Below are 14,400 nucleotides of genomic sequence, written 5' to 3'. Positions count from 1 at the left end.
CATATATGTACAGGCTTTAAACGAGTTGGTTAAACGAATGATCTCCGTTTCCGTTCTAGTTCGTGGCTTATTAGAAAATTGCCGCGAGTTTGTTCTTATCTCATATGTTCAACCGTGTTAACAGAACGGTGCGAAAAATCGGTTTGGGTAGGCTTAAGTTTAATTAGAAAAATTAAAATGCATCGAAACAGTGAATGAAGGTGTGTCAAATTTTAAATATGATACGTCAATTTGACATTATAAATAGTTTAGGTAGGTTTAAGTATGATTACAAAAATTAGAATGCATCGAAACAGTAAATAAAGGTGTGTCAAATTTTAAATTCACTACTTTATCTCTGATATGTCTGATAAGACGAAAAGAAGGGGTGAGAGAGAGAGAGAGGAAAATAAAATTATGTCATCGAGCCATAGAAATTTTATTTCATCGACGATGGTGGTTGATAACGAATTTATGAAATAATTTGATGATATCCATCGACGAAGCACAATGACCGTTATTGCATTAAATATTGATGCAGCGCATCAACGCGCGCGCGCGCGAGAGAAAGAGAGAGAGAAAGAGAGAATCACCCTTACTCACCGAAAGAACAAAGTCCCAGCAAGGATGTACGAACTCCGGTGACTCATTTCCCGGATTGTTCTCTCACTCTCACACAGATTTATTCTCTCACCAAGAGAAAAAAAAGAGAAAGAGAGGAAGAGCAACGGTGAGAGAGATGACACTATTAATAACTATGATAACTCTGATAATCTCTGAGGGAAATAGCAATTTAGATAGAGATTAGACGGGGGAGTTTTAACATCACACAACCTTTAGTCCCTCAATGCTAATTTGCTCATGTTTAGCTTTCATATCTTTTTTAATAAGATTTGTTAAATCGATGAACAAAATAACTTTTTGTAATATCTCAAAATCGAAATATCTTCTTTCTGCATATGTTGTCATTAGAGATTCAAAGACTCACCTTGCAGAAAAATTCGATTTCTTTTTATTCAGATCACGTAGAAGTACTTGTCATACTACATGTGTAAGTATGTATATATGATTTGCTGCATAAGACGAAACAGCAGTATTCTGATAATACTGCAATATTCACAATAAACACATTACGGTTCAAGTATATTTTCATAATGGAAACTGCAAGATACGTGTAAACGGGCTATGAACGGTACATATGTAATATATATGTATGCAATGTTCATAATACAAACATAACATTATGTAGATAAAACTAGAAACTATACAATTTAAATAATTTTCAGCAATTAAAAGTTTTCTTTACAAATTTTCTTATCTTTTTCAAAAAGTTTATTAATAAGTTTACATGGATCTATTTGAAATTTCTAATTATTTTGACGGGATTTTTTTCATTTTCAAACATCTATATTGTTTCTTTTTAAATATAATATTTTCACAAATTATTTTCAATTTGAATAAATGCACAAATTAATGATTGTATGACGAAGGAAAATTATTGACTCATGAGTTCATATTATACAGGAAAAAAGAAAAAAGAAAAATGAATGAACTCCATTCCCTAGGGCGCATTTTAAAAGTACAAAAGGAAGTGTAGAACCGGCCAGCCGTGTCATGCATGCTGTTTCGTACCGACAGGTGAAGCCTTGTTTCCCAAGTTCATTGTAACTATAGTTACTACATGAACTGGCCCCAAAGACTTGCTCTTTTCATTATTCGCGAAAATGTTTCCTTATTTCGATAAACTTTATATTTCTGTTCATTTCCAAATTTATTTCGTGACAAATAACGGTAATATACCATTCGGATAATTTTTAAGACAGATAAATGTATAAAATGTATTTTTTTTCAATGCAAATGTTATATATATATATATATAAAATTGTTATATATATGTAACAATTTCATCAAATTTTAGAGTTCGCTTAAAATAAATGTTAAAACTTGATACAACTTCGAATGTTTGCTCGATCGATATTTTATTTGATTTAGAAATACGAATGAAAAATATCTGGAAAACGTAACGTCGCAGTTACTCAACGCTCGAGGAAACGTATATTTTACATTTGATTCACTATCTCGCGTGTTATGAGTTACGCTAATTTTGCCATCTTTATCTCTATCGATTTCATCTCGAAGAATAAACGTAATATGAGTCAGAGAATTCTGTTTTTAACGTCAAGAAAAAGATTACTATTCACTACTACTAATGAAAGAAACGAACCATTATCTACAAAGGTTTATATCTGTATTTTTATTGGTTCGACCTTGAGAGAGAAAAAATAAAAAAGAACATGAAAAATTGTAGAAAAACAAAAAATCTCTCGCAAATTCGTCGAAGTAGGTTAATGGGGTGATCGTTGTGAGTGACGAATAAAACAAAGAAACTCCAAAAATAAAATATGTCAGTCGAGAAATTTAAGGAAAAAATAGAGAAAAGAGAGATACGAGCTGAACATCGATCAAAACTCTACCATATATCCGGGTTAATGCGTCTTGGAAAACGCTGGCGTTGCTTCTGCACCAAAGCGTACAAATGACCTAATTGAAAGCTATTGGCTATAGTAAAAGCGTTGAACGAGAATGACAGCAGGAGACACGTTCGTTTTTACAAACAAACTTGAATACTTGTCCAATTATATTATACGATATGAAATTAATCAATAAAATGAAATATCACACGAATCATTATTTTGAATGTTTACACAAAATTAAATCCGATGCTTCGAAAGTAATACTTTTTTTCTGAATATTTAAAACCGTTATTTTTATCTTCTTGTGAATGTGAACTCCGAAAAAGTACCGCAAAATAAATTCTTCTTTTTTTCTTTCTCTTTCTTGAAGAAGAAGAAGAAGAAAGAATGTTATTTATAAAACTACTTGTTCACGAATCGTATACATTAAATCCAAGCACGTTTCATTGAGAACCCCTGTTGAGTACGAGTTAACTCTAATCATCCACGCGCGTAATCGTAGTCAAAGGTAATAAAAAACGATTCATAGGATCGTGAACGTTTTTGGCAAGTAATATGCTAAAAATTTTCTCTCTCTCTCTCTATCTACCCCCTTTTTTTCTTTCTCTATTTTTTATATAGGCTGTATGTTGCAATATACTTGTTAGATCATGCGTGAAACAGGTCAATAACGAGAGATAATATCTTGATATACATGAGACACTAAAGAGGTTTCTCTTATAGTAAATTTCATATACCAACACAATTAACTCTACCAATAAATTTGTATTATTGAGATAGCTCAATCAATCGATTAATTTCAACTAGAGTAAAAATTATAATATGGTCGAAATGCGATTGGACTTTTTCTATTTATTCTCATCATCGCAGAGATTGTTCATGAAAGTTAGACATCTTATGAAATGAGCACCTTCGATCGCATCTTTCGCGATAATTCGATGCCAACGACGAGAAAATAAAAAGAAAGAAAGAGAAAGAGAGAAGGTATTACGCGTTTTATGGTGCGTACACGAGAAGCAAGTGGCACACTTTGAAGAAGAAGAGTTTCTGCCCTCAGGGTCATACAATTCTGACGTGAAACGAAACTCACATGTATATGTATCTTTGGTTCGGTTGGAGAACACTTTGAAGAATCGTGAAAATTAAAAGGATCGTTACTGTTGCAGGTTCGTTAACCGTTTTTCCTCTCCTCAATGAGAGATGTTTATCCGGATGGAATTATGATAAACGAGCTTTCTCAGACGACTTTATTGCTATGCATATATTCTATAGCTAATATGTATATATAAGTGTACTTATGTATAATAAGTATATTTCTTCGTGTGTAAAAAACAAAAAGATTCAAAGAATCCACAATCGTGATCTTTATGCAATGCTAAAAAAGAAAGAAAAATTCTAAATTATAAATCATAATTTCTCTTCTTTTCTTCAGGTGCATCGATGCGTTTAAAGTCGGTAAAGTTTTCTTCCTTCATTATCTCTTTTTTTTTTTTTTTTTTTAAATTAAACATTAAGATAACGATACTTTGCATAGCAAGAGTTTAATTTAATATACCTATGGAAACTTAAAAGAATTAAACAAGAAAATAAAAAAGATACAAATATATAGGCCATTTCACGCCAAATTGGCTATTTTTTTAGATTACCCCTTTCAATTTAGATGAAAATTATATATGTTATTAATATGTATCCGATAAATTATAAATAAAGAAGCAAATATGAAAAAATATTGCACTAATATGATTACGATAACGATATTATCAGCAGACGTAAAAATCTTGCAATTAGATAAAGATATAAATTATATTCATTATATCTGCAATAATATTAGAAAAATAAATAGCACAAGGTTAATGAGGCCTAATAAGCTTAATAAGACTAACTTGTCATTAATTTTTAATTTCAAAGAAAAAAGAAACTAAAATTAATAAAAATTAACATGATAAAAATAGATATAGTATTCATTTTAGCTATATATACATTAGAAAACCAATAAAATAAAAAACAATTACCACACAATAATACGATTTGGTTAATATAAAAATAACAAATCCTGAGTTCACAAGGAAAAAATCTAATTTATAGCTGTTGAAAAGGTACAAAGTTTCAATCGATTCTTCGTTATTGAAGAAATACTAACTAGTTAAAAATAAATTATACAAATGAGGGAATGTAATTTAGCAAGGACGATTCTGTTAAAGTTGGTATTCACGATGTAGCACGATGACGTTATTTCACGCGACATTTAATAAACAGCACCATAGCTCGCATCTTTGTGTCCATTAAACTTGGCCTTTTCGGCTTTTATGTATAATTTCGCGAAAAGGTCTGTCAATCAGGCCCGATGATCACAAACCGCAACAAATTAAGTATGCAATCGGTTAATAAATTAGTCGAACTAACGAGCGTTGTTGTTGTTGCTGGCGCTGTTGTTATTCATCTCAGCATACGTTACAACGTCTCACTCATCTCAAAGAGGGTCTACTCTAACAATAATTAATAATGCAAAGTTAGGTTGGTATATGAAGTATCAAGGTAGTCTCACGAGTATCTCACATATATTGTTTACGTTATCATGTCTCTGTAGTTTCTCGACAATTTCTCACGACATACTACGATATCCGTGAATTCTCGTTTAGTTAAAAAAAAAAAACTTGTATATTGCGACAATGACGACAATTTCGAAATAAACAATAACGAGTTACACGTTGTTATTCGAGAGTAAGAATAAATTGTTCTCGTGCTTTCTGTAAAAAGAACTAATTCCTTTTTTGTAAATTATTATTATATAAGAATAATGAAAATACATGTAATTGAGATTTGCAATGTTCCGCTAGATTTGTTCGAAAGCACGTTATTCATGAACGAACACACTAACTTGTATGTTTATTTCATAAAAAGTCACATTGACTGAGAAAGAAAGAGAAATAGGCTTAATAAATAGGTCAAATAAATAATAAAATGATACGAAAGAAAATATTTATAAAGAATTTCAATATAGAATGTATACGATACTACTGTAGTAATAATCAGTCATATTTATCTCAATGATGTCATTCTCATACTATCATGATTAGAATTATTATTAAGATCATTATCATTGAAAACAACTTACAAGACTCTTATACACATGCATTATTATTTTTCGTTCGTTGATTCACAATAAATAGCAATGTATATGCAAAAAAATGTTTTGACATTTCATTAGAAATAATCACGCCATTCACTAGAAAGGATAATTTTGGGTAGAACCCTAAGAAACACGCGCGATCGTGTATTTATACATGTATACTTAGATTAGATTGTTCGGAAAGTTTGGATGGATCTATAGATATATTTTCAACTCGATAAGTTCTTGTAACTACAGAAGTGGAATCTTCTAACTCAGAATAATTTAATTATAAATTTATATGTGAAGTAAATATATAGGCAGGAATTTATTAATTAAATATTGATTCTTGATTACATTTCATAATACTATAATAAAATTATTATACATAATGTTAAATATATTATATTTATATTCAATATCAATATAATATTCAATATTTCAAATTTATTAATATGAAGGATGTTTGAAATGTTTTTAACCGACGTATATATTTATAAGTATTTAATATTCTTTTTTTTAAATCAGTACGAACTTTTCAAGCAACCCAATACATTGACAAGAGAAGCCACGAATAGTATTTTACGCTAGAGTAAATCTCGTAGTGGTATCAGATAAATCATTAGAACTTAACGGTATCGAACGAGCACAAATACGATTTGTTGTTATTATGAACGGGTCTACTTGCGGTCAAGAAAAGAAAATAAAAAAAGAAAGAAAGAGAAAATAAAGGGAACAAACTTACACAACACACATGGAAGGGTAACGAACGCGAACGAATGAACAAAGTGGGTTGCCATGAAACAACTAATGCGATTTCCTTAATGGAGATGGACGGGAAAAAGTTGATAACAATCGGGTAAATCGCGTTGGACTGTAACAACACGAAACTTTATGAAATTATAAAGAAAAGAAATATACAATAAGATTATTATTGAATCGTTTGCGATCAAAGTTTTCATCGAAATAAAAACGTCAGTTTATTTGACTTTAAATTACAATTTCTCATCTCGATTCAGAAGATCAATTATAACTTTGCATTATTTATTTATATGGTAATAAAATAACGAACCACTCATGGCTATTATATATTTACATATGCATTCGACAGTGAGCTTTAATGATAGTAACCTATATATGATGATTATAAATATATGGATAAGAATTATCTAATTATTGATTCTTAAATTATATCTAAAATTAATTACCTTTTTTTCTCTCCCTTTTACAGATTCGAGTCACTTCTCTATTAACCCTTCTCACACCTATTCAATATTAACAAAGAGGTCATGTGTTTTTACTGCCTTTTTAAAATTAACAACACACGGTGTTTATTTTATTGTTTTAACCCATCCATTTTACTAACAGTGTCTACGTTACTTAGATTAGAGATCTGACGTAACTCAACGTAGTTAGCCCGTTGACTATTTCTTAATTAAATTGAAATTTTATAATAATTAAAAAAGTCCTTATAAAAAATGTTATGTAACTATAAGTAATATATGATAAAAACTAAATACACATGGAAATAAACCTGTTTATTACCGATTATCTAAATTTTGTTTGTGCTAATTTTTATTTTTATAATACTAATAACAAAATGTGCTTAACACATTACAAACAGGAACCGAGAGGTCTTGTTTTCAGGTACGTGTGAAATTTACTTGAGAATTGCAAGATAACGGTTACTCTTATAACAGTAGAAAGAAGTTCATTTCAACAATTTAGAAGAAAATGTTAAATAAGCATGTAATATTTAAGTTTATAATATTAAATCATTGAATAATGATTGTTAACAGAATTCATTTTTCATAAAATGTAATCCGTTTGTGATATGTTAAAATGATTGCAATATAATTCTTCAACAAATCTACTTTGAAACAATTATAAAAATTGATAAAAACATAACACGGATAGTACTCGAGTCTTCAAAATATTTATACCACGCATGAAATAAGATATTATCTGTACGTTTTATCTATACATTCTATTCATTCTTTATTCGATATATCTATATATATACTCTATTACATGTCATTTGTACTTAAAATAAAACGAATTGATAAAACATTCTACCATACATATCACGCATATGTATATACAGGTCGTCTTGTGACTGATGATACAAATAAGTAGAAGGTGATTCTAGATGACAAACTAAAAATGTAAAAAAATAGTTAGAATCACTATGGAAATTAAAAGAAACAGAATATTTATTATAGAAGAAATTAATGAATATCTTACGCACATAATTTGAAACAACTTTTATATCGATATTTTCGTAAGAAAATCGAATTGCAGAAAAAAATGGTAAATCGATATAACGTTGATCGTGATAATAAATTATCGATGAATAACGAAGATGATTAGACAAATGGTTAATTTAGAATTGTGAAATCTTTTAAGCGTCGAGAAATTCCAAGCAGATATTCTTTTCTCTTACTTAGGTGTGCGTGTATCAATCGAATTTTGTTCCGCAGTGTGTCGTTCTCATAGAAGGGAAGAACATACACAACTTACGTATAGCTTTATATGTATATAGAAAGAGAGAGAAAGAAAGAGAAACATACACATGGGACAGTGACATGGGAACCAAGTATGGGATAGGCTCGTGCGAGCCCATCGTTAAACACCTATCCGAAACATACAGAGAACGTGTTACGACGACCCACATTTAGCAGGTAGATAGTAAAAGTCAGAGTTCCTCTTATGTTAGTGAAACCTACAATGAGTAGCAACGTGAAGTAAATGCGCGAGCGCGCGCACAAAAATTTTTCTTTTTTAGAAGTTTTTTTACTATCATTATACTATTAACGATGAAAACAATCGAAGATAAGAACGCTATGCGTTTAATGACTGAAATTCTTAGCCTGTCGTAATCAACTTTCTAATCGAACTTGAGAATTAAATTCGAATTAGAAAAGTAATATGTTCGACCGATGTGTATTTATTCGTTACAAATGAAAAATGACAAACGAAGCAATAAAATATGCGAAAGGATCGATGAATTTTAGATGTTAATTCAATAAAGAGAAAGGATATTTAAAAAAAAAAAAGAGGCGCGTCCCCAATAGAATATGATTTTGACGTTATGTGTACATACATGCACGGTATTACACCAAACACGTTAGTCATGATCGTTCAATCTTTTATACCATTCGAAATATTTCTAAACATAAAATTATGGTTTAACAATCCTATGCGTCACGATATAAAACGTACCTTTCGTTTTTCTGCACGCAACATTGACTTCCCTTTTAACGTGACGATGTTCGATCGTTTTTATCGTAACGACGAACCGTTACATGGTTAACAAGAAGAAACAAAAAAGCAAGTATCAAGAGAATTTCTTAAAGAATTCGTAGTGACGTTTCTTCGATCTAGAAAAAAGAAATAAAGAATAAATAATTAAATTGAGGCTTACCTCTCTAAACAGCAGGAACAAAGTTAGGCGTGTATATTCGTTCGTCCAATAACAACGACGCAAGAGATGGGAAAAGTCAACCGGCCAAAGAAATCTTTCGTTTTCTACGTCGACAACGAGATGAAGGAAAGACGAACGATTGTCCTAGGCAGAAAAAATGGATATCGTCTGTCCTCTTCTCCCGGTCGGCGTATAGCCAGGTGTCGAAAAAACCTTACCTACGAGAGCATACACACAGTAAACAAGTCAGCGCGTTCCAATTTCACCGACTGACGAACGCGATACGTCTCCGTCGAGACCGCGAGACGACGCCGTTAGGCGGCCACTACCCATGCACGCGCGATTTTCAAATAGTCCCACACTACTCTATTCTACTCTTCACTGTTCTCAATATTAGAGAGAGTCACTGATTACTTCTCTTCCCTCTCTCTTTTGCTCTTTCACTCTTTCTTTCTCTTTCTCTTGTTCTCTTACTATCACATTTATTCCATTATTTTCTTATATTAACTATATTTTTTCATTCCACCTATTCCTCTACTTTGACACTTCTTAAATTCGTCGTTTGACGATAATTCTTCTTATTATTGCAAACATCAACCAACTAATCGTCTTTATTAACGACAAATTAACCTGACGGTACACCTATATACGTTTGGACTTTTAAATGCCGTAAACACGCTGGAACTGCTTTCGATGTGTTCTTACGCGCGAGTCAACATGGCCGAATAGGAAAACTCGAGGTTTCTCTTATGACGCAATCGAACGAACTCGTCTCCCCACTACTATATTCTACCTTGAAGCGTGCCGCGTACTTTCGTGCGCATTTTCTTCGCTAGGCGGCATCACAGGAGGGGATATCGTTTCGATAGGTATAATAGAGAGGGAAATAAAAAGGAGAGAAAAAAAAAGATTATAATGTAACTATGTACACTTTTATGTCCATAAATGTAACATCACATCGCCATCTTGATTTTTAGTTTGTTTCCCGCCAATTCGTATACGCACGCGCATATGCAAATATTGAATAAAAATAAATTACCTTTATCATATAGTTTACACTTATGTAATTGTTTATCCTTTGATTGATGATTAATTTTTATTTTTATCCATTACAGTACGAAAGGTTATCGTATGTAAGATTTGTTTGTAAAAAATTGTATTAACAATAATTCGCAATTCTTTTTTTATTGATTATAACATCAAGAATTTTCACTATTCCTCCAATTTTGGGATTGCGTAGTAAAGAAGAGCTTGTTTTTATCATTTTCTGTAAACTACGTCGATTTTAGATTATTTTCTTATCCAAAAGTATCCGTTTCTGTTACCATTTTAAAACTGGACGAAAATATAGGTTGTATTTATTTTAACAAGCATACCAATATAATGATATTAATAGGAACTACAAACTTGAAGAGAATTTAGATCGAATTTATATTTAAAAAATATGACAAACTTACATATCGAATCATTTTCAATTCTAATTAAAAATATTAAAATTATAAAATATCATGTTGTAATCTAATAAAATAATGATAAGTCTTTAACTGTATCTTTTTCCACCAATCATTGCCAGAATAAAAATAACTAGAATAATATTTAATATATTGAAATAGCTGCTATTTCTCATCCGAGTTCGATGTAATGTCAAACATTTAATCATAGGCTGGGAAGTAGGAGGGACATTCGATTGTTTACAAATCTACGTGGCGATGATACTTCGTTAAATGATAATAATAATAATAATAATACATTGATTGTATTATTAAATTTTTTTTATATAACATATGTTTATTGATATGTGTAATCTACAATCTACACATCATGTTAACCAAAAATAGAATAATGAAATACATCTTTCAAATTCTTTGTCAAACTATTAAAAAATTCAAATATTGATGATAATAACATAGCCTTATCTCTACTCTCCTCGAATTCAATGTGATGTGTCAATGTTATATAACTCTGTCACGAAAAGTGGCACCTTCAGTATTTTTAAATCGCGATACACTCAGTTTATCGCCAACCTCAACGAAAGTCAGATTAATTCATTGAAGATTAAAGAAAGGGTAAAGTAATCTTTTTCTCTTAACAAATATCATTCTTTCTTCAATCTTATCCTGCTATTTTATTTAAGCAACAACAGACAAAACACTGCTATAAGCTAACGATTCTTATAATCTCTATTTCCTCTATTCGCAGCTCAAATGAAATTCAAATTGTCATAGTATTAGATATTTTTATAATCTAATACGTAAGAATTATTTTATTAACAATGAATATTATTAATCTTTTATAAATTACTAGAGAGTGCCACTAATAATTATATTTAAGAAAAACAATATATATTGCTATACTTATTCTGAAGTAATATTATTCCTATAGCATCGTTAATAATTTTATATTATCTTTAAAGTTATATCATTTTATAAATTCTTATTTGTATATATCAAAATTGTCGATTATAATTGTAGATGATATTTTACATTTTCATATATATTTATGATATAGTGATTGGTTATTGGACTGGTCTTTTATTGTTTTATAAATTATAAAGTAGAGTAAAGAATTGATAAATAATATGCAGCATACCACAAAATCAAAATGGCAAATGAGTCTTGGAATGTACTGGTGACGGGTGGTGCTGGTTATATTGGTTCTCATACTGTTTTGGAACTACTACAGGCCAACTTTCAGGTGGTGGTAATAGACAACCTTAGTAATGCCTATAAAGGTGAGGTATAACTGAGTGTATCGGTTCACCATGCATATGTATGTATATATAATTTATATTTAACCCTTCGCACTATTAACATGTAAAATACAATACTTACTGGCTCAAACATGAGAAATAAAAGTCCTACTCATGGAAAATCTTTTGGGTCAGATATAAAAAGCATGAATTGTAGCATTGAATGTTGCATGCAGCTCAATATGTTAAATTATAGTGCAAAGGGTTAATAAGAAAGTGCATGCTACAACATTAACTTCACTATTCTTCCTTTATAAATGCTTTTATTTATTTTCATATTATCTAAAATGTAATATGTCATAATATTAGTACGTTCAAGAATATGCGTTATGTACCTAATGTTCTCATGTATTTACAGGAGACATTGATGATAAACCTGAATGTCTTATAAGAGTTGAAAAACTAACAAATAAAAAGGTTACATTTATAAATTGTGATATAACTAATATAGATGAATTGAAGAATTTATTTGCAAAGGTAAGATCTCTATTTAAAGTTATTGGAGAATTAATAGTGATCATGAAACATAAATTTCATTATAGCATACTTTTCAATGCGTCATACACTTTGCTGCACTGAAAGCAGTTGGTGAGTCTTGCTTAAAACCTCTAGAATATTATGAAGTCAATGTTGGAGGTACTTTAAATCTGTTGAACGTAATGAGAGAAAATAAGGTCAAACAGTTTATATACTCCAGTAGTGCTACTGTATATGGTATTCCGGAAAAACTTCCATTAGTAGAGACTATGAAAACTGGAAATTGCACAAACCCATATGGAAAAACAAAGTATATGGTTGAAGAAATTTTGAAAGACCTTTGCTTATCTGACAAGGTATAAAATTAGATTTTATGTAGACTATTTATAGAATTATACAAAGTTTCAAACAAATTTGTACACTTTTAGGAATGGTCAGTTATATCTCTTAGATACTTTAATCCAGTTGGTGCACATCCTTCGGGACAAATTGGAGAAGATCCTAATGGTATTCCAAATAATTTAATGCCTATAATAGCTCAAGTTTCGGTTGGAAAAAGAAAGTCAGTTGATGTTTATGGTAATGATTATGATACTCCTGATGGAACGGGTAAGTAAAATATATGTTTATTGATAATAGAAGAATTACAATAAGATAATATTTTATGATCTTTATGGACTAAAATATAATAATTATTTATCTAATTCCCTAATCTTTTTCATTGAAGGTGTTCGAGATTATATTCATATTATGGATTTAGCTGATGGCCATGTTAAAGCATTGATTTATCAAAAAGATCAAAGTCCAACTGGATTTAATCCTATAAATTTAGGTACTGGTAAAGGATATTCTGTTCTAGAAATTCTTCAAGCATTTGAAAAAGCATCAGGAGTAAAAATACCATACAAGATAGTGGACCGTAGACCTGGTGATATATCAACTAGTTACGCTGACGCAAATTTAGCATTTAAACTGCTGAATTGGCGTGCTGTAAAAAATATAGATGATATGTGTAAGCATAATTTTCTTATTCTTTTTACAAACTGACACAAATGAATTATATCAAGTTTCATAATTTATAGGTGCAGATACGTGGAAATGGCAACAAAGTAATCCAAATGGCTATAAGCCTACTTATCATGTGCTTAAACATGCCATTGTTTAAATAATAAGAAATATGTACATTTTGTTTTTATATGCATATAAGAGGTATGCTCTAGCAGCACGAAATGTCGGTGGTGTATAGTTACCAAAGTTTAGACCAAAGCCTAAGGTGAAAACATATCTGTAATATATCTTGTTATACAAATTTTGATAAATATGAAAAATTAATTGATCAATTGATAAATCACGTTAATTTGATTTTATATTTTCACATAGTTTTATGTTAAGTGCAATGCCAGTGTCATTCCTAATGTTTAGTAATAATAGATACGTTTTGTTCCTTTTCTTTATTATCTAATATTTAGTGATACTTATATTTGTTGTACAAATATAAAAAAATATTGTATATTTAGATTTCTAAATTGTGTGCCATGTGTTAAAATTAGTTTAAAAAAGACCAACTTTTTTCATAAGTACAAAGATTATAAATATATTATTCACAAATGTGTTAACTATGTATTGTTATCAACGTTCAATAAAATTTGACCGTTAAAAAAATATTATTTATTAAATATTTCATCTCATAATAGAGGATATGTCAATTTTTATAAATATGATATTATTGATCATTAAAATTTTCGTAGCTATTAATGTTTTTTTTTTTTTTTTTTTTTTTTTTTAATTTAAACCTTATAATCATGACAATTGTAAATTTAAAAACAATTATAAATATTGCTTTATTATTGTATGAGTAGCTTAGAAGCCAATGCGATTAAGTCCAGATAATAAAAATCGAAAAAATTAATGTTTTTACATTTTTTTTTTAAATGTCTAATTTTTTAATTTAATCAGAAAAAGTATATAAAGTCTTTTTTTTCAAAAGGTAGATTTTGTAACAAAACAAGGTATGCAGAGAATGTATAAACAAAAACCCAAGTATTTATTGGGATTATGACAGCAACTTAAAAACTGTAGGTCTTTCACTTTTTAGCAGCCGAAAAAGATAAAAGAAACGAAACAACGAGTAAATCTTTTAATAACTGAAAATAATTTTATTTATTCCATTTAAATTTATAAAAACTAG

The 14,400-nt window shown here is 29.7% G+C and overlaps 2 protein-coding genes across 15 annotated transcripts in view; one reads left to right on the top strand and one right to left on the bottom strand.

Moving 5' to 3' along the window:
• cora (erythrocyte membrane protein band 4.1 like coracle) overlaps positions 1 to 9,721 on the bottom strand; it is a 32,219-nt gene extending 22,498 nt beyond the window's left edge. For 7 of the 13 annotated variants that reach the window (XM_089178097.1, XM_089178101.1, XM_089178103.1 and 4 more), the window contains exon 1: positions 8,987 to 9,721. The gene's annotated coding sequence lies outside the window, so the exon portion shown is untranslated. Of the gene's footprint in view, positions 1 to 8,784; positions 8,921 to 8,986 lie in introns of those variants that run through there. The other 6 variants (XM_089178102.1, XM_089178108.1, XM_089178109.1 and 3 more) reach the window with 4 other exon arrangements.
• A 923-nt stretch (positions 9,722 to 10,644) lies between these two features.
• On the top strand, positions 10,645 to 13,874 carry Gale (UDP-galactose 4'-epimerase). Of its 2 annotated transcripts, XM_015317022.2 has the most exons (7): positions 10,645 to 11,052; positions 11,571 to 11,717; positions 12,094 to 12,212; positions 12,278 to 12,568; positions 12,641 to 12,821; positions 12,940 to 13,224; positions 13,295 to 13,874. In XM_015317022.2, the coding sequence occupies exons 2-7, from the start codon at positions 11,588 to 11,590 to the stop codon at positions 13,375 to 13,377; spliced, it is 1,089 nt and encodes a 362-aa protein (XP_015172508.2). In that variant the 5' UTR covers positions 10,645 to 11,052; positions 11,571 to 11,587; the 3' UTR covers positions 13,378 to 13,874. The 2 variants fall into 2 exon arrangements, with proteins under 2 accessions (XP_015172508.2, XP_089034239.1); XM_089178113.1 differs by lacking the exon at positions 10,645 to 11,052 and having other exon boundaries at positions 11,186 to 11,717.
• Positions 13,875 to 14,400: the final 526 nt, after the last annotated feature.

Source organism: Polistes dominula, unplaced genomic scaffold (genome assembly GCF_049000335.1).
Source record: "Polistes dominula isolate Pdom_NZ unplaced genomic scaffold, Pdom_raw_medaka contig_77, whole genome shotgun sequence".
Lineage (NCBI taxonomy): Eukaryota > Metazoa > Arthropoda > Insecta > Hymenoptera > Vespidae > Polistes > Polistes dominula.
This window is presented reverse-complemented; position numbering and strand designations above follow the sequence as displayed.